The sequence below is a fragment of the Vigna unguiculata genome, chromosome 7, assembly GCF_004118075.2.
Source record: "Vigna unguiculata cultivar IT97K-499-35 chromosome 7, ASM411807v1, whole genome shotgun sequence".
Lineage (NCBI taxonomy): Eukaryota > Viridiplantae > Streptophyta > Magnoliopsida > Fabales > Fabaceae > Vigna > Vigna unguiculata.
In genome coordinates this window covers 33,961,197-33,982,272 of record NC_040285.1, presented here as the reverse complement: position 1 = coordinate 33,982,272, position 21,076 = coordinate 33,961,197, and the positions used below count along the sequence as shown (strand labels likewise).

General features: G+C 32.9%; 2 protein-coding genes across 2 annotated transcripts; both read right to left on the bottom strand.

Annotated features, from left to right (window-relative positions):
- Positions 1-7,885: 7,885 nt before the first annotated feature.
- Positions 7,886-9,726, bottom strand: LOC114190075 (protein WHAT'S THIS FACTOR 1 homolog, chloroplastic). The gene has a single exon (XM_028078840.1). It carries the CDS (start codon positions 9,477-9,479, stop codon positions 8,223-8,225), a length of 1,257 nt encoding a protein of 418 aa, XP_027934641.1. The 5' UTR covers positions 9,480-9,726; the 3' UTR covers positions 7,886-8,222.
- Positions 9,727-10,178: 452 nt separating this feature from the next.
- Positions 10,179-20,772, bottom strand: LOC114192233 (ubiquitin carboxyl-terminal hydrolase MINDY-3). Its single transcript, XM_028081887.1, has 7 exons — positions 20,063-20,772; positions 17,989-18,067; positions 16,480-16,625; positions 13,884-14,007; positions 13,545-13,730; positions 11,609-11,680; positions 10,179-11,493 (listed from the first exon to the last, which is right to left on the bottom strand). Exons 1-7 carry the CDS (start codon positions 20,455-20,457, stop codon positions 10,669-10,671), a joined length of 1,827 nt encoding a protein of 608 aa, XP_027937688.1. The 5' UTR covers positions 20,458-20,772; the 3' UTR covers positions 10,179-10,668.
- Between the last annotated feature and the right edge of the window lie 304 nt (positions 20,773-21,076).

Below are 21,076 nucleotides of genomic sequence, written 5' to 3'. Positions count from 1 at the left end.
GTTGATAAATTGGAATGTTATGAACATATATCTATGAATGCTCCAAGATATGTGTGATTATAAGTGTTCTTAAATGTCTAAGTATAATTAGACGAATGTGAGCATGTCTCCATGAATGTTCTTAGACGTCTAAGTATGATTAAACGAGTATGAGCATGTTCTCATAAGTACTTTGAGACATTTGAGATGATGTTTTGAGAAAAATAAAATCAAGCATAGATGATGACCATCTACTGAATTATGTGTTGTGTATGTGATATTAATAATTCTTTAATTGCAATTATAGTAGTTCATTATTTTATTTAGGCTACATGTGATTATTATGTATGTTGCATAAAAATGCACAAAATTAATGTTAAATTAAGTGTGTGCTAGAAGAGGTTACATATTCATGTTTTTATTGGCTTCTCCATTAGGATTTTTTTTTTTCATTTGTTTAACAAGAAGGATGTAAGCGTTCTAAACATTTTTTATTTTAAATTTAAATGTTAATTAATTTTCACAAAGATATTTATCTTTCAATCATTTAGTTAAAATGTCTTACTTTTCTATAGATGAATTAGTATAATATCATTGAAAATTGTATTTCAACTATTAAACGAGACTAGTTTTGAAAAAAATTTCAAACAATTTTTCTTTAGTCCTGATTAACAATTTTTCTTAAAGAATATGGTTTTAAATTCTAGAAAAAAAAAAAGGAACATTACACCTCCACCTCCCACCACTATTTATTTAATTGTAATATAAAATAATTATTTTTTTTATTCTCTTTGATCTTTAATCTTTATTTGTTTGAAAAGAAATTCTCCACAAAATAGTTTTTATTATATGAAAAGCGTATTTATATATATATATATATATATATATCAAAGGTACTTTATATATATATATGATAATGATACAATGTCTCAGTTATTTGATCCCAATCTTACTCGTCTACGTGACATCCATTATTTTAATATTTTTAAATGAAACAGTAATTGGAGGCAGCGTCCCAGGTAATGGATGCGTCATGTGCACGCGCGGTGAATTGGAGAAACATTTTTAAAAAACATAGTGTGTTGGTTCGTTTTACCTCGTTCTTCTCCTTCCCCGCAAGTATCTTCTTCAAGTAGGTCACACAAGCACAGAGGCATTTGTATCGCAAGAGTTTTTTCTTCCCCAAAAGGCTATCCTTCCATAAAGGTTGGTGTTGTGGGTCGCAGTGGAAGCGGATAGCGGAGTTCTCGAGAGTGGTTTGGGTTGTTGGAGGCGGCGGGTTTGGCAGAAAGTGGTGGGTACCGTTCGGTGCATTGCTTGGGCGCACTCTTGTTGGCATAGTTGTTGGTTTATTAAAGGCCATTCAAAGGTATTTTTACATGAAATCTGGTTTGGACACAATCCAAAGGCCATACAAATAATTTCATCACCATGAATCATGACCAAACATCTCAAACAAGTGTTTGAGATTGAAGATTGAAATAAAAACCAACTTCTCTGGTACGAAAATGAAATGTCCTTTCCTAATTCTATAAGTGTCTTTTTACACTCAACTTTTTGTACATGCACTACCGGAACTGCTTTTCAAGTGTATTTCTACATCAAATATGGTTTGGATACAATCAAAAGGCCATCCAAATAATTCCATCACCATGAATCATCACCAAACAACTTAAAGAACTAATTGGAATTGAAGATTGAAAGAAAACCCAACTTTTCTGGTACGAGAATCAAGTGTCTTTTTCTAATTGCATAAGTGTCTTTTTACACTCAACTTTTTGTACATGCACTACTGGAACTACTTTTCAAGTGTATTTTTACATCAAATCTGGTTTGGACACAATCCAAAGGCCATACAAATATTTCTATCATCATGAATCATCACCAGACAACTTAAAGAACTAATTGGAATTGAAGATTGAAAGAAAACCCAACTATTCTGGTATGAGAATCAAGTGTCCTTTTGTAATTACATAAGTGTCTTTTTACACTAAACTTTTTATACAGGCGGTACTGCAACTGCTTTTCAAGTGTATTTTTACATCAAATCTGGTTTGGATACAATCAAAAGGCCATCCAAATAATTCCATCACCATGAATCATCACCAAACAACTTAAAGAACTAATTGGAATTGAAGATTGAAAGAAAACCCAACTTTTCTGGTACGAGAATCAAATGCCCTTTTCTAATTGCATAAGTGTCTTTTTACACTCAACTTTTTGTACATGCACTACTGGAACTACTTTTCAACGGTATTTTTACATGAAATCTGGTTTGGACACAATCCAAAGGCCATACAAATAATTCCATCACCATGAATCATGACCAAACATCTCAAACAAGTGATTGGAATTGAAGATTGAAAGAAAACCCAACTTTTCTGGTACGAAAACACAACGAAAAAAATTGTTCACAACTACATGTTTCATACGTTTGAATTACAATTTTACGTTCTTATAATTAAACAAATGAAAATGATATTTCATTTCCATCAAACAAAACAAAATAGATACATATTGCTGCAACTCTAACAACTATTTTGGTATCTTTTTCTTCTTTTGACTATAAACTGCGAACGGAGTTTGGATTACACGACTTTTGAACCGTAACCGTGGATCATTCCTCATACGCACGTACATATATCGCTGTTGGTTACATCTTTGTCTTCTGCAACTTCACTTGGAACATGCACTCCATTCAAATTAATAGGAGAAACAAATTGATCTTTATTGAGGAAAAACATCACAAAAATAAGGAATTGCAATCGGGGTAGTAAAACATACCAAATTGCCATTTGATTTGGAGAAGAAGAACACCAAAATTAGGGCTTCCAATTGTCGGCGAAGCTATGACAGCGATCCACCTCTGTTATTCTTTCCCAAAACCGCACTCTCGCTTTTCCCTAATCCGCACTCTCGCCTTTAGTTTAAACCGCAACATTCAGTTCTTTTTTTCTTACTTTTCCCCTGCAGCGCGTGTATCCCAAACTCAACATTCACTCGAGCTTCTCTCACGCGTCACTGCTCTTCTCATATTAAAATATATTAAAATAATGAATGTCACATAGACGGGTAAGATTATGGTCAAATAACTGAGGCATTGTATCATTGTCCTTATATCTATTCATACAATTTTTTACTTTGTATTATTTAGTTCAATGAAAGTTGAGAAAGTTAAGGGTGATATAGGGAAAGAAACATTGAAAAAATAATTTTGCAGTCTATAAGAGAAGCCACCCGCGATACTTTCCTTTAGCGAGGAGGAAACAAAAAGCTTTTCTGCTTTACCTATTGAAAAAAGGAGGAATATTAAGAAAAATTATTAATTATTACTTATTGTTTTTAAAATTTAATATCAAATTGTTTATAAAATATGTATTTTATTATTTTTATTTTTTAATATTTTTATTATTTTATATTTTATCACGTAGAATAATAGGTGATTATTTTATATAATTATTTTTTTAATTCACCTTCACATATGTAATTTTACTCGTAAAAGTGTAAATATGTTTCATTTACTATAATAAAATAATTTAATTTAATATCATTATTATGAATCTTGTTAACGAGCATCCAAGTTAGATCGATAATCAAGATAATCAAGAGAATAAATTCTAAGTTGTGTAAAAATTAATATTAGTTTAATATTTTGTTTTGTCCAATTTTGTTAAAATAATGTATTATAATATTTTGTTTTGTACAATTTTGTTCAAATAATGTATTATAACCTATGTTTGTGTATAAAAAAAAAGGATTTCATTATAGTTTAAACAAAAAAGTTAAAAACCATTTAAAATATTTATAAACTTAAATATTTTTCTTTTACATTCTTTTAAAAAATATTTTTTAACTTTATCGATTTGTTTTATTAACCTTTACAAAATTAATAGATATTTTGATTATTATGAAATTTTATTTATGTTCAATTACTTAATATTTTATACAATTCCTTTAATTTTATCCAACTGTGATATGGTATTATGATTATAAATTTATTTAATTTTATTTCCTTTCTAAATATCTGACATTTGAAAAAACAAAAAATATATCATTTTTGTATTACATATTTGATAACATTGTGTTTTCTTTATCATTATTTTTTTTAATTAAATCAATTAATTTATATTGAAACAATAAAAAATTGGTATAGATACATGAATATCAATACAAATTTTATACTAGGAATGCAATTCAAGATAAATTATGATTTGAAAATGGGATGAGGAATGACAAAATAGTTTCTGTGGTATCTGTGAATAAAATCCACAAAAAATAGTTTATACCCATAAGTATTTATTATCCGTAGATACCAAATGTTTTAATATCCATTTATAAATGACTTGAGTACGAATATCATACTATTCCTACCACGAATATCTATTATCTACAAAAAATTAAAATTAAAATTTAATTTATATTTTATTAAGTTAAATTTAATAAAAAATAAAATTTAATTTATATTTTATTAGATTAAATTAAATTAATATTTTTTTATTTATTTTTAATTATAAAATATATATTTTTAAAATATTCACAAACATTCACATGTATCCATGAATTTTAAAATATCTAAAAATATATTTTAAACAAATATTCGACAAATAAAAGAATGGCCAACACCGTAAATCTTTTTATCGTGAATAGACAATACCAATACCGATCCAACTTGTTGCCATCTTGTGAGACGATCAGGGTGTCTGTATCTGGTACTAGTCATCGCTATTTAGAACAAACTATTAAAAGTTACAAATTCATCAATAAGATATACTGAAGAAAGGAAGTAAAATCAGGATAAACATTTAATAATTCTCTATATCATATAATATCTGACATTTAATGAAAAATAATTTAATGGGTCTGTTTTTTTAACATATAGAAAACATTTTTTTTTAACTTTATATCTAAGCAAACAAGCTAAACGTATACTATTTATTTATATTTGAATATTTGAATTTGATGTGTCATTTGTTTTGTTGTAGTGGCTTCTTGTTGAAGATATGGTTCGCCTTTACCTTTTTCTTTTTAATATATTTTGCAACATGTTGTTGGAATAAGAAAGTACAGAAAGAAAATATGTGATTTATGAACTTTCTACAAAAACACATACTATCTTCTGAAATAGTTTTTTAAGGAAAGAAAAACCACAATAACATCATGTATTCATTAATCTTTAGCCATTATCTCTCTATTTTCGTTTTGTATTTTCCAACAAGAATTCTTTATATAGAATACTTTCTTAACAATGTGAAGATAAGATAAAAACCTTGTTGATACATAAATAGATAGAGTGCACTTACATAGTTACACCTCAAACTTCAAAGAAATATTGTCATGTTGAACCATAAATGAGAAGAGTTAAAAAAAGTCTTAAAATTTTGAGATGATTATGATTTTTATTTCACTTGTGTTTGATATATGATTTATTGATTAAGGTGAACCTTTGGTAATGATCGGGAAAGTCATGGTTCTTCCAAAGTTTTTTTTTTTAATTTATATATATATATATATATATATATATATATTTAAAATTATATTTATGTATTATTATATTATTTAAATTAAGTTTATATTATGAAAAATTATAATAAAAAATAAAATAAAACCTAACTTAATAAAGATTTTGTTAATGAAAAAAATTAAGGTTATGTTTTTAATTATAAGTTAAATCATCAAGAAAATGTAAGGGAAAAATAACATATAGATAAATTGAGAAATTGATATTAAAAAACAAAGATATTAAAAAATGCATTCTCAATTATCTCTTAGTGAGAGATTCAATAACACATTCTCACATTATCTTTTCCAAATTAAGTTTTTTTCAAATTAGTATGAATCTTGATTATGATTTTAGGAATTTTTTGTGAAATCGATATAAACCCTAATTATATTTTTCTTCAAAGTAGTATAATCCTAAATTTTGAAATTTAGTTTTTTTTTGTTTATTTTATGGTTATTTTATGTCATATAGTGAATGATAATCATATTTTTTTCTATTATCATGTGTGATTGTTTTGAAAAAAGAGAATAAATAATTTTTTTAATTAAAAAAAATAATTTAAATATAAAAAATCTAATTTGACACTCTTGATTTTTTTGTCCAAATTTCATCACTATTATATAATGATGTTATGAGAAGTCAAACTTCTTAATGCCATAACTCCAAATAAGTTTTGTTCTACCTATTACAATTAGTATCTCACATGAGATATAGTCTTTGGCATCATGCTTCAAGACCAATCAAATTTACAATGAGGTGTTTTTTCCATTGGTTCGTGCATTAGGATTATACGAAAAAAAGAATGAAACTTCTTATCTGTGGGGTCAATTAGAATGTACCACGTTATATTTAGCTTCGAATAGTTACTTGTGTGGTTCATCAATTGGACAAACATGTTGGAGATAACTCTTTTGCAGATACATTGAGATATTCATTACTATTAGTTACTATAACTTTTTTCAATTAAAAATGTTTTTCTAACCTATTCATTTTTTTCCCCTGCAGGAATGAGTTGAATTTATAAACAACTATACTATACTACTCACAAGAAAAAGATGACACTTTAGCACCATCCTTAATGGGATAATGACACATGTATATCTTTATTTGATATACATCTATCAATGTTTTTTTTCTTTCTCCTTCTAAGTATATATCGTGTGTTTATAAATATCTTTAAGCCTTTGTAAATCATTTTTCTTCTTAATTTTCAAATTAAAGTATTATCATGTTATTAATTTGAAATATTCACAATAAAAAATTGTTTTTTTTAAATCACATTTTTTTCCTACATAAAATTCAAAAACACGACTTCATTCAAAGCATTTAAAAATATTTCTAGTTATATCATGGACAATTTTTAATTTTATTGGCATGTTAAGAATCTTCTATTTTAATTCATTTTCGTCGGTTATTTATTTTTTATATAAATTCTCAAATTTCTAGATATTTAATTTATCATTTTCTCATCTTCAGAAGGCTATTTAAAATGATAATAATGATGCTTGCTAATAAACATAACATTCGATAACATTTTTATTTAACAAATTTTAGCAATTTAAAGTTATTTCATATATTTAATCTCTTAACTATCCGCATGAGCCTTGTGCATAGACACTGCTGAATCTCAGTTAAGTAAAGATCGGCATATTATAAGTTGCTCCTCTCTTCAAACACATTCCTAAGAGAACTTTACAAGCATTCATAAGAGAACTTTACAATTTTCTGCACAACAATGTTCAAAAGGGAGAAAAGGCAATTAACAGAAAGAATAATGAGAGGCACCTCCAAGTCATAGAAGAAAACAAAACCGTGTATGCAATAACAGGGTCAATTTGTAATGCGACCGTGACAACTTAGCAACTAATGCAAATTCACGAGTATCCTTTCCTTAGTATGATAGCTGATCATTGTCGAACAAAAAAAAAGGTAGTTCAAAGTTTAACATACTTGAAACATAAGCTATATTGCAGTTCACAGCTTTAAGAGAAGACAACCTTCCTTCTAAAATCATCTAATTTTTTTGGAACAGACGGATATACAAATTCTAGATCTAGATTGATGTTAATTCATTCAAGCTCAAGCCAAACAAGCACAAAACTATTCTGAGATTAGTAAACAAACTGACTTTCCCTTCACAAGGGGAAAAGCTATAAATGTAAATAATAACAATGTGAAGGCTGATGGCACAACTAATTCTAACTATAGGTACACAAAATCGAATTTGGAACTTTCTCAATCACACAGAACAATATCTTCATTGTCCCCTCAGTTTTTAAATAGATGCCAAGACTTTCACACTATTTTAGATTATACAAGTTGCACCTAGGTTACAAAAACTAATGCAAGACAACGGAGAGCCAAGAAATGAAGAAAACAAAAAAAATGATCCTAATGAAAGAAGCATTGACAAAATGGCAACTGCAGCTTACCATTCTTTTAATGAGATGAGAATCTAATACAGAAAGAATTAAGGTTAAGACTTGATCTATTCGGTGGATAAGTAGTGAAGTACAGGCCATTAATTTCGGAGAATGTGGTATGCAGTTATTTATTGGGAAAGAGGGTAGAATGTCTAAGAGCATGATTGGATAACCATGTAGGACTCGTACTTTAGGAAAATGTTAATGTTGGCCTTTAGTATCTTTTATTCTGAAGCTACTACTGGAAGGATGCAACTGTTATCCAAACATGCACCAAACTAGGCAAATCAAACGCACAATCTATACACCAAGGTTGAATTTCAAGAAACATCATCATCAAAGAGAACTCTATAAAACCGTTTTCTTTCTTCAGGGTCAAATAACCCTCCCACCTTACTATCTGCACCATTACTATCACCATAATCATCATCAACTTCGTGACTTCTCCTTCTACCCTTTGCACCATCTACACTAATCAATGGAACCCCTGACCTCCTTCTCTTTTCAACATTGAGGAGGCGACGCCTCTGATTGTATTCATGAAGCCCCTCCTGCATCAAGTCCCCAAACTTCTCCTTCACAACCACCAAAGGATCCTTATCCACAAGCTGAGACCCGACATAGGCCTCCCTAAGAAGCACAGTGTAAATCTTATACTTATTGGAAACATAGAAAATCCCAGGGTGCTTGAGCAAGAACACATTCAACCTATCGGGCAAAAGGAACTCCCTCTTAAAATGCCCCAACTTCACAATCGAAGCCTTCTTCCAAAGAGTCAAAGACAACAACTCATGTACCAAACCGACATTCCTCTTCTCCATCTCCTTGGACCCCTCCACCAAACCTCGAGGATCCGAATACGGCGAAATGTAAGGAATTTCGTCGAATTCGCGAAATCTCTCCCAGGATTTCACCCAACTAGACGGCAAGGAACATGAAAAACGTGGCGGCGTACCGTGCTTCGCAGCGGAGGATTCGACGGCGGAGACTGCGAGGTCAGGGTCCCAATGCAGCAACTCAATGGCCATGGAACTCCTCCTGCCGCTCTCGTTGACGATACGGAACAAATTAGGGTAGTTGGGCAGGATCCTGATTACGTAATCGTCGGGGAAGCCAAACGCGCGTTTGAATTCGTTGATTTTGAGGACGGTGAGTCTGTTGCGGAGGGTTAGCATGAGAAGTTTGGCCAAGCGGCGAGCGAAGAGGGGTTGGAGGGAGTCGATGAGGGAGTGTTCCTGTGCGACGAGGTTCATCATGCGTTTGGTGAGGCGGCAGCGGTTATCGTGGATTTCGAAGCAGCATGGGTACTTAGAGAGCCAGTTGAGGGCTTTGCCCTGGAGATCGAGGGTTTTGAACTTCTTCTGAAGGGTTTCGATGGGGATTTCGTTGTTGGGATATCGGAGGATGATGTTCTTTATCTGGTTGTTCACTATCCATCGTCGATTGCGTGAGAGTGCTGATTCTAACTCTGCTTCCTTCTTCATCGACCACAGAGACAATCTTCGGAGAAAAAACCATTGCTGTATCAAAGACACCCTGGCCTCCACATGATTAAAATTTCCTATTCTCATCATCATTGAATTCACGAACAAGAAATGGAACCAGACTCTACCCTGTTTTACTTATACATTATAGAAGAATAGAATTAAACTTGATTCCATCCCATCCAAGAATCAAATTATCATCATCTCTGAATATGGTTGCTTTTCCATTTGGTGAAGGTTGTTGTATAGTATGTGAATATATCACGTTTTTATTCTATTTTAAATTATTCTGGAATGCATGCGGAAGCTACTCATGTTTCCCACAGAAAAATGTCATCAATACAAAAAATTCGCGTAAAAACGACCATCCCATATAATAAATGCTGGTGCCATAACGTCCAGACACAGATACAATATCAACGTGATACAGCGATACAATCAGAGTTAAATATATTATATATGTAATTTACTAGTTACTGTAATCATATTAAAATAAAATAATATAAATGTCATTCTTATGTGAAATCATCTATAAAAAATAATTCATTTTTAGTTTATTACATCTCAGTGTCACATATCTAATTAATTCAAAATTGCAAATGAATATAGTATCCAAGGATATCAAAGTTGGACAAAGAATGAGTAATAAGATTCATTACATCACACGAATCTTATTTAACAAACCCGCATAATTATGAAGATGTTAATATTTCAGTCACTTCAAATCCTCAGAGCCGGGTGCAGAGAATTTGAATGACTGACACACAAGAAATAATAAAGACGCCGTTCATCTCAAGAGAAAGATGTTCCACAACAGAGGAGGCGATGGTATTATTATGACTGTTCATTTTCCCAAATTCCAGAAGCCAAGCATGATACTTTACTATTACAACAATTTCAGAAACAAGAACAGGTTTTCACGTTTATTACTAACCTCCCAAGAACTGTATATAACTCTTCCTAATTGGTGGCATTACATTTTGGATGCTACATGCAGGCTTGACAATAAATATCTCCACCCCCTCTTTTTTTTTTTTTTTTTTTTGTTTTAACTTACGAATGGCATGCTAAAATAGAAGAGAACGTTCAACATACATCAATCCACATTACATAACGGCTATGCACATATTGGAGAAAATTTGGAGATCTGAACCCCCTATTCATGTGCCTCGAGATACCACATCAAAATAAAACGTAAAGGCTTTGTCTACTCTTGATTGAAATGGTCGTGCTTTCCTGTAAAACACCTGTAAGCACCACATACGACTCCAAATAATGCCTCTCAAACTATACTAGGAGGATCCCCAAACCAGCTGCAGGTAGCACGGGCCCAGCGTGTTCTTATGCAGTCCACCAAAGGCGCATGCTGGGAAGGCTCCGGTTTAGATACTTCATTGTCCTTCCCAGCAGAGTCACTAGCACTAGGAGCAGATGAAACCTTCACATCTGCCATAAATTCCTCAGGCGTCCACCTTGGAGGCACTGAAACTCTCAATTTTGTCAGCCGGGGTCTTTGTAGTGGAGTTTCACCCGCAGAATTTACTTGGCTGCCATTCAGATCTGATTTAGCAATCCCATTAAAATGGTATAGATCAAAGACCTTCTTACCCATCAATCCTGATGAATCCTTCAAACCTCCCAAACTTTTGTCTAGATCCAAAATTACTTGCCAGAATTCACTCCACACAATGAACCCTGCAGAGCAAAGATGTTCCAGCTTCTCTGGTGGAAATTTGATATCTGTTTCTCTGAGGACTTGATGGAAACCTTCCACACTAATGAAACCACCACCTCCACTCTGATCTTGTGCATCAAAGGCTTTGCGTATCTGTGTTTCCCTTCCTTCCAGTTCATTCTCACTTTGAACGCTGGGGTCTAGAGCAAACAGCACAGTGTAATGGGATTCACTCCCCACAACCCATATAGGCCACTTTGGAGATTTCAGATGCTGACCAACCTTGCAAAAATTCAGGGATTCCAAAAGTGTGAGAAATCCAACTTCCACATCTCGAGATATACCTTTTAGAAACATCCCTCCCCCTAAATCCATCCTTCCATCAAACACATTAGGGACGGCCTCCCCACAGAGCAGTAGGTTCACAATTTCCTGCAGCACAAGATTCAAAGAAAAAGACAAACTCATATTCTAGTTGTACAGCATTATTTATCAGCATTACTTAAGGATGGGAGCTCTTTCCAATTATATGTATCACGTATAGTACCTGAGAGGCATGCCCAAAAGGTGCTGTAACCAGTGGTAGGCTGGGATCATCCCTGTCGCTTTGAACCAAGTCCTAAAGGAGAGCAAAATATTAAATGCATTGACTAATAATTTTTCAAGTCAAGTCATAATAACAACTGATGCAAATTCACTTATCCAGATGAATTTATCACAACTAACTTACTACCATTTTATTCATCACATTCAAGGATGAGAGAACATAATAGACTCAATTTTCTAAAAACCATATAAATAGAACTAGTTTTCTTTAAAGGATGTAGCAACAATTGTCCCACTGCTTTACACAGCTTTGAACCCATATCAGCTCAAAATTTACAGGAGATTAAGATGAAATTTGGATCTTACAATCCTGGATCTAACTCGATGTTGATCCCTGAGTACGCAAGTTGATTCAAGCATATGAAGATATTGTCATCCACATTACTTCAATCCAGATTCCACAATATCTCGGTATAAACTATACTAATCAGTGGCTGCGATTGGACACCACACTTCAGATTTTGTGTTGAATCAATATTTTATGATTACTATTGTATTAGGAGTCTTGTTATGTTAGAAGCGTTATTGGGCTAAACATTATATTGGTTGTATCACGCTTGTAATTGAACTAGGTTATATTTTATTATATTATTATAAACAAGATTGTAATGTTAGCGCTTTCTTAGCACACTATAAAAATTATTTAGAGGCATAATTAGTAAATACAGTAAATTCTCTCATTTTAATTTTCCACCCAATTACTACAATTTCAACTTGGTATCAATGTTACCAATCATGTCCGTGCCATGTCCATGGTGACAACAAAGATTCCAAAGTAGTCTTGTGTATTTCTTTTCTGCATCTTACTTCAAAATTTCAATCTCCATATTAGTTCTGAAGAATAAATAGAACCACTACTAAACCAGTGCTATCATCTCAAAATCACAATCATTCATTTTCCTATAATAGTAATGTTTACTTTCACTTCTCTTTTCCATTCAATTATGCTTTCAGCAGAATCCTTACAAGCTTGTTGGCTTTGTGACTTTTCAGAAACAATTTCTTGACTACGTCTACACATTCAATAAACCATTTCCCAGAAAAGCACTAAATCAAAATTTTCCCTCAAGATTGGTGAACCAGGAAGAATAGTCACAAATATTAACCACATTCCGAAAATAGCCCATTTATGGTAAAAACAAACAGCATCTTCAAGTAAATTTTTTGAATTTAGAGTTTAACAAACAAATCAGAGAACCAAACATGAAAATCTTTTAGATTATGTTTTAAGAGAAGCTTAAAATTAAAAAAAAAAAAAAACCTCGGGTAAAATCATTAATCACCGACCACTATAAGACCACTTTGGCTCCAGGAGCTCAGGATCCTATCAAGTTTCTGAACAACTAAAGAAGCATGAATTGAATTCAAGGGGGATGGGGAATGGCATCAAGAGACCCTGATATTTTTTTTAAGCCAATTCAAGCCGCAGCAACACATTAATTATCTAGGTTGTCATTGGCCTCCTGCCAATTTCCAAGCATTTTAAAGACTTACATTCATACCTCAAATACAATGCATTACCGGGACAACCAAAACACAATAAATAATTCTATCACCTTGTCATTGGTTTAAATTGTTTGGGTTGTCCGTCCTTAAAACAGAAATAGGCTACTATTTTCCATTACATGAATTATAGGAGCAAGCAATTAGAAGTACAAACTCAATCAAGCTAAGAATACAGTTAACAAGTCACCCAGCGGAATTCTTCTAATTATGCAAAAAGAGTTTGTATATTAAGTCACAAGTAGTTCATTCTTAGTAGGAAGAAAAGAAAATGGAAGGAAAAATAGTCCAATATCTCTTGCTTTAAAAGACAGTGAATTCAGGGTCTGTAAAATGCAATGTGCTGTAGAAGAGCTTGAAGCAGGCAAACATACCAGTCCTCGAGAAAGTAAAGCAGAGATTAGGAAAAGCAATGCTCCCATTCGACTTTGGAAGAAGGGAAGATTTGCTTCAAGCCGTTGCAATGCAGTTGTTTGTGATGTGCACGTTTCGACTCTAAGAACTTTCTGCAGATCCACGGCAGATTCAATAGAAAGACCTTGAAGTGATTTTGCAATAACCTGTTAATTAGACAAGACTTCATTCATCAGATAAGGTTATCATGGGAGTGTTAATGTAGAAGACAATAATAATAAGATAGGGAATACAATTCAAAATATTGCCAACAAGATGCCATGCAAAAAAACAATATCAGTGTACAATAACCAAGGTACCTCGTCCTCTGAAATCCCTTCAAAACGTGGAATGTGATTCTCTGGAAAGCTCAAAGTTGCAATCACAGCCCTTCTATTACTTCCACATGAAAATAAAATTTCAGCCATACTTCTTACGAGGGCCCTGCCACAAAATCACACAACAGAAATATATCATTAAGCACTGCATATGTAAAAACCATGAAAGAACACACTGACCACTTTTAAAGACCAGTGGAACTCAGAAGGACATCAGATAGGAACAAAGATTTATAAACATACGAATATGATTCAACAAGACTAGATTTGGTTAATAAGGATGTCATAGTAGAATCACAATAGAAGACACTTATAAAAAAAATGGAAATTTTAATTCAATCTTATTTCCAACAAGATGCATAAATAACCAATATTAGTACAATAACCAAGGTACCTCATCCTCTGAAATCCCTTCAAAAGGCTGAACATAGGAGAATCTGAAATAAGCACATTTAAATATATGGACATATACTAATAAGCAAATGAAGTCCACAACCAGAAAACCTGAAATCTTCACCATTCAATAAGAAAAATGAGAAATAAAGATTAAACTATTATGAACCCACAGAAAACCCAAGAACTTGCACTTGTACTAAATACCACATTCAAATAAATAAATAAAATAAGTGAATACTACATAGATAATTTGAGAGCTAGGACCAAGAATTCCCCCAATGCTTGGTCATCATAGTCAGTTGATGAAACAGGGGGAAAGAAAAGTTATTTAGACACACCAAATCTTGAATATGCTTAATAAGCCAGTATAAGACTAAGACCAAGGTAAAGGTATAACGAGCTAAAAACTAACACTTGGTGTAATCCTAAAATTAAAGGAAAATTACTTGTGGCATTATATTGCCTTCTCACCCTAGCCATGACCCTTCATACATATATCCTAGATTGAATGAATAAGAAATACAAACTCCTTTCTTCAGTAGATCACTCCATAATACCTCTCCTGACCATGTGCCTTTTCTAAATTAGTGAAGAATCACATACAAGCCCTTTTATTCTTTTGACAATGCTCCACCAAAAAGCATAAGTATATTGTTTTCCGGAGAACCTACTCGGCATTAACCAATACTTTGAATTGGGTAGTCAAACTTCCCCTAGATATGAAATAAGTCCAAGCAAAGTTTTCCATATAATTTCCTTAAACATATACCACCTTCCTTTTCTAGGTTCGTAGGATGTTCTTCCCGTTTCATAAAACAAGTTTCAGCCATTTTAAAGTCATAAACTAATGAAAAATCTAGGATATAATGGTAGATTTACCCTCTCCGCTTGCTTTTCCTCGGCCATAATTTACATGTGCATCCAAGTACCTCTGGATGTTCTCCCCACATAAACATTTATTTCCCTTCTGAAGAAATCTTTTCTCCTAATAGTATTATCTGGATTATAGTTTCTAAGAGTTGCCAAAATTTTATTTTTATACAAGCTTCAAAATCTACCTGAAATACTAATAATCGAAATTAAGTATTCCCCTTCCCACCACAGATATTACCGCTATGAACCTATCTGCTAGGCTGTTACATTTATAACATCATTCTTTCAAAAGTTAGCTACAATTATACCCATCTTATTTCTTGATTTAAAAATCACATCTTAAAAACCCAAAGTGTTAAATTCCTTTACCTTTTCTCCTACCCAGTTAGTTTAATTTTTTTTCTCTCCTTTAACATGTATATAAAATTGATAAACCTAATCATGGTGTATACTATTTCCACTGATTAACCTGTAGCTACATGTATGCCTGCCATTCTGTTCCTAAACAAATAATTTTCCAGCAAATAAACTTTTTTGCCCACAACAATTTGTGGAAATGTGGGTATACTTGCATTTTTGTCCATATCAAGGCAGACAGTAACTATGAGAACCCTTCCCTAAAAGCTAGTTGCCAAACAGAGAGAACCCAAAACTACTACATCGAGCATCTCATAAACTCAATATGGGACTTAAACATCTCATGTTATCCAAGTCCTTATAAAAGACTGCTCCAAAGAGTCAAGGTCTCAGTAGTTGATTGACACTCTACAATGCTTCAATTAAACCCTGCACTGGTAGCCTTTTCCAGTACAATCACAACCTGCTCAAATACCAATTGATACAAACAAAGCCGAGCATTTGAGAAACCTCCCTTGCAAAGTTGGGGTGGGGGGCGAGGGTGAACCAAACACTTATTCCACCAAACATCCTATAATCCTCAATGTTGGATTCAGATGCCTCATGGTATCCAAGTTTCTATAAAAGACTTTATATTAAGTTGTGACACAATTTTGTTGATTGAACAAATACTACTTCTGTCTACTGCTCATGAAATAGAACAAGTTAACACCGAACTCGATCAAAATTGAAATTATTAAAAGCAAACATATAAAACAATATTAAAAAGAATAGTTAATTGAATAAAAAACAGTATTCATGTTGACAATACACCAGGAAACAGGGCGCTATAGACCAAAGAAAATGGCTGAATAAAGACATGAAGTACAGAATACAAAAAATGGATATAATTTTATTATAATGAATTTTACCAAGCTAAGCAGAAACGATTGGTCAGGAGAAAGTTAATCACCTTACTTTTACACCTTCAGGGAGTGAAGAAAAAGTATAAGATGGAACAGACAGACTTTTAAATGATGCACCCAGACCCTTTTGTGGCAGGCATGGTACATCTTTCAACTCATCACTGAAGAAAATGATGTGTTTAAGCACAAATGCCTGAAAAGTTAAAGAAAAACATGAGCAAAACCAACACAGGACAAAAACATGCTTTTAGGAATTTACATTATGTCAAATTCTTTAAAGTTGGTGGAGATATCACATTGATATATTACCAAATTATAACATATAAGTCGATGCAAATCTTCCATTACAAGTCAATTTTATGATATTGAATTAAGCTTAAGGTCCATCTTTTATGATTCTATTAGAGTTTGTCCTAACAAGATCCATTGGGTCTATCATGTCTCCATTATCAAGACCATCCACAAATAATTAGTCTAACACTCAAGATGTCTAGTCCTCGGTAAGAGGTGTGTTGAATATGTCATATCAACTAAAGTTATGTGGTCAAATTATAGTATATAAGTGAGTGTAAACCCTACCATACAAGTCAGTTTTATGAGATTGAGTTAGACTCAAAATCTTCTTTCTAAAAAGAATAAATAAATGAAATAAAAATAATAAATCAATATTTAATTATACACTCACAAGCGAGCTCAGTTGTTACAACAGTATATTTATTCATTGAATCAACAAAAGTCAACACTACTAAAGTGGAAAAGTTAAAATGATCCACCGGGTGTGGGTGTGGGTGGAGAACATATAATCTGCCCCGTGGATACCTCTTTACTTCTTAAACTTATTATTACATCTTTTTTTATGAAATAAAATTTATTTTTTCTTAATTATAATGAATTTTTAAAGAATAAACATATGCACACAATAATTATGTATACAGATTACTATAAAGTATATAAATGAACTTGATATGTTTTTTGCAATACTATTTAATTTAAAAAAAAATAAAATTAATAAATAGTTATAATATGATTTTTTCTTCAAGATGTTTAAATTCTTAATATTTGTCGATATCCATGAATACCCGGGGTCTGTATGAATACCACAAATATGAATGTAGGAATATACCTGCAGTCATCATCCCCATACCCATCCTTACATGAGAGTAAGAAGACATCATTAAATTTCTTTTACTTGAAACATATACATGGGAAATCATATAAAGAAAACACCGAATAGATTTATCATACAGCCATTTGCTAATATTTTCTGACTACAAAATACTTGTTTACTGCCTATAGTTAATACGTGTACCACACAGTCAGTGTACATTCTAGAGGTTAAAGCACTCATTTAGTGCTTATTGTTTCACCCAAAACCATTGTAAAACAGTCTCAATAGTTTAAGGACAGTTATGCATATTAGGTGGGTTTGTTATACTGAAGGTCCCTATTTGGAGTGAAATCATCACAACCAGATCAGTAGCACTTTCATTGTTTGAAAAAGGGACTTCTTAAACAGATCCGAAAAATGGACAGCATTGAAAAAATGTAGCAATTACTTGTATAGCTGCCAAAACGCCACAGGGACCGCCTTCATGCTGCACTAGGCCCATTGATGTTACAGGATCAGAGCTAAACCTATGGTGCAGTTTTTCAAAGTATTAGCAATAAAAAGCAAGTACACAATCTTATCTGAATTTAAAAGTATTGAAATCAAACTTAAGAGAAAAGAAACTTTGAATTGATTATACTGAGTTTTATAGAAGTGATGAGCTTCTGTTTACAGCAGTTACACATAGACTACAGATGCGTTCTAACTGACCGGATCAGTTGTAACAACCTGATTATGACAGCTGTAACAATCTACTCAATACAACAGATAACAGGGTGGTAACTAACTGGAAAATTGATAAAAGGTATTATACACAAACAAAAGGTATACAAAAAATAATTCAAAAGTCAAAACATCAATATGTTAAAAAATATAACATGCAGATGAAGAGTTGCAAACACACATTCATGATTTCCATTATAATGATGTTTTTTCGGTTAAATTCATCCATTCATAAATTATGTTTCACAAATACAAAATGAGCAGCATAGCAATAGTTTCACAGCAGGAAGGTTCAACTGGACATGATAAGCAAGTTTCAAAATAAGAAATATTGGTCCTTGATTAAAGGACAAGATACAAACATCTCGTGCCAATATTTAGTTGTTATATTAAAAATACCTCCACAGAAGCTCAAAAATGAAAATAGTCTCCAAGTAACTAACAAATAATATCAAGGAATGACAACACATGTTCATGATTTCCTTTATAATGATGTTTTTTCAGTGAAATTAATCCATTCATAAATTATGCTTCACAAATAGAAAATGAGCAGCATAGCAATAGTTTCACAGCAGAAAGGTTCGATTGCACTTGATGTTCAGAAGCAAGTTTCGAAATAAGAAATATTGGTCATTGATTAAAGGACATGATACAAACATCTTGTGCAAATATTGAGTTATTACATTAAACATACCTCAACAGAAGATAATAAAATGAAAATATTCTCCAAGTAACAAACAGATGATATCAAGGAACCACAAAAACCAGGCATGGCTTAGCTATCTAATTAAGAAGGAATGTAGCATCAAGTGAACAAAATCACTTTGTATGACAAATAATTTTGCCACTCTACAACATACAAAAAGGATTATGTTCAATAGCAATGTTGCATTCTTCTGTGGTTTTCTTTTTGTTAGTTTTCTCAAGTAGTTTCAACAGGAACTTTTTCATTCTTTACCAAGCAAGGAGAACCAACCAATTATTTCATAAACTGCATCCATCAAGCAATCAATGAAGAATCGTACACAAGAAATTTGTCTAACACCAGTACTACGTAAGAACTTCAACCCTAGCAGCCCTCATTTAGTTAGTCAGGCTTTCACATAGGAAGTTCTACACTTTCTCCAGAGGAAAAGAGAAAAAAGGCATATTGACAATACGTTAACTAATACAGTTTTATTTTTACTGCATTCCTATACCTTTTCTAAATCTTATTCCTTACTTTTTGAATGATCATTCACCAAGACTTTAGCGATTAAGGTATATTTACAAAACCCTCGATATGTTTTACTGCTGGGAAAATGCATTATTTTGAAGATAAAGTTCCAATTTCCCCCTTTTTCTTGTAATATATTGTATTTTCCAATGCCAGAATATACAGGTTCGATTTTATATTGATTAATAATGAGAGCATGGCAGTGAAGTCATGGGATTTTCAAGACTGTATGAGTAACTGAGCTCACTTCAGAATCAGAAATATGATACAAATAGATACATATCCTGATTCAGAACAAACATATATCCAACTCCGACTCCAATCACATAGAAACAAGAAACACATACCGCTGGATAACATAACAACATTATGGGGGGAAGCAGGAATATGCATCGAACATTAAATAAGAAAAACAAAGCACCAAAATAGGTATACCAATTACATCCTCATCTAGAAAATGAAAGTATGCAACAGGGGTTTCAACACAAGAACATGTTAAAGATTTGTGTCTATTAATCCTACACTTGGCAACATATCCATACACTTCAGATAAATTAATAAGTAATTTGAAATTATAAAATACCGTATTCCCTGGTTGCTCCACTGTGCAAGAATCCCCTTAGAGACTTCATTTCCAAACACCATAGAAAACAATTGATTTGCTTCTTCCGCTGAAAGTTCCTTACTCGAATTCACACTCTTCAAACGCAACTCCTCTCTCCTCCCCAATTCACCACTTTTCTTCCCCGGTGGCAATGATGATGGCAAAACCCTCACCGCTGCCGCTATCCGCTTCTCTGCCGCCGCCGCCATGAGCTCCCTCCGCCGGGTCTTAGACTCTGGCGAATCTTCCGACGATTCCGAAACCGCCCCGGCGGCGGCATCCTGCGGCTTGCTGCGCTTCGTCTCCGGCGTCGCGCGTTGCATGCTCATTCGAATCGCCATTTGCAAATCCTCGTCCTCTCCTCGTTCCCCCATTCCCGAACGGATCAAAAATTTCAAAACCAAAACCACGCAAAGACAGAGAAACCCTAGAAGAATTATTTTTAGGGCTCCGTTTCTCGGCGATCGAGAATCGAAGCTTCTGGAATGGAGTGTTTCGCAAAATCGAACTTCGATTGGAGCGAATTGAAATTCGAAACGCAAGGGAGGGGCAAAAGTGGAAATGAATTTGTGAGAGGGTGGCGACGACAATAGCGGGTTTTGGCGGGGGTGAGTCCCCGACGGAAGCGTGGAGTGGGTGAAAACGGTGTCGTGTGAGGATGAATCTTTGTAGTGGTATTATATGCGTAATGACTGCGAGGCCCCTCTGTTAAAGATTCGCGTAGTGGTAGAGTGAGTAATTTCAGTGAAAGTTGAGGGTAGTATAAGGAAAGAAACATTAAAAAAATAATTTTGCAGTTTATAAGAGAAGCCACCGGCGATACTTTCCTTTAGCGAGGAGGAAACAAAAAGCTCCTCTGCTTTACCTATTGAAAAAAAAGGAGGAATATTAAAAAAAATTATTAATTATTGTTTATTGTTTTTAAAATTTATCTATTATTTATTAGGGATGTAAAAACAATTACGTGGATACTTGTGAATAAAATTTATAACG

Coding starts and splice junctions, on each gene's coding strand:
- LOC114190075 (XM_028078840.1), bottom strand. CDS start 9,479: ATGATGATGAGAATAGGAAATTTTAATCATGTGGAGGCCAGGGTGTCT.
- LOC114192233 (XM_028081887.1), bottom strand. CDS start 20,457: ATGGGGGAACGAGGAGAGGACGAGGATTTGCAAATGGCGATTCGAATG. Junction 18,068..20,062: donor TGGAGCAACCAGGGAATACG/GTATTTTATAAT, acceptor ACTGCACCATAG/GTTTAGCTCTGATCCTGTAA. Junction 13,731..13,883: donor AAGGGATTTCAGAGGACGAG/GTACCTTGGTTA, acceptor TCTAATTAACAG/GTTATTGCAAAATCACTTCA.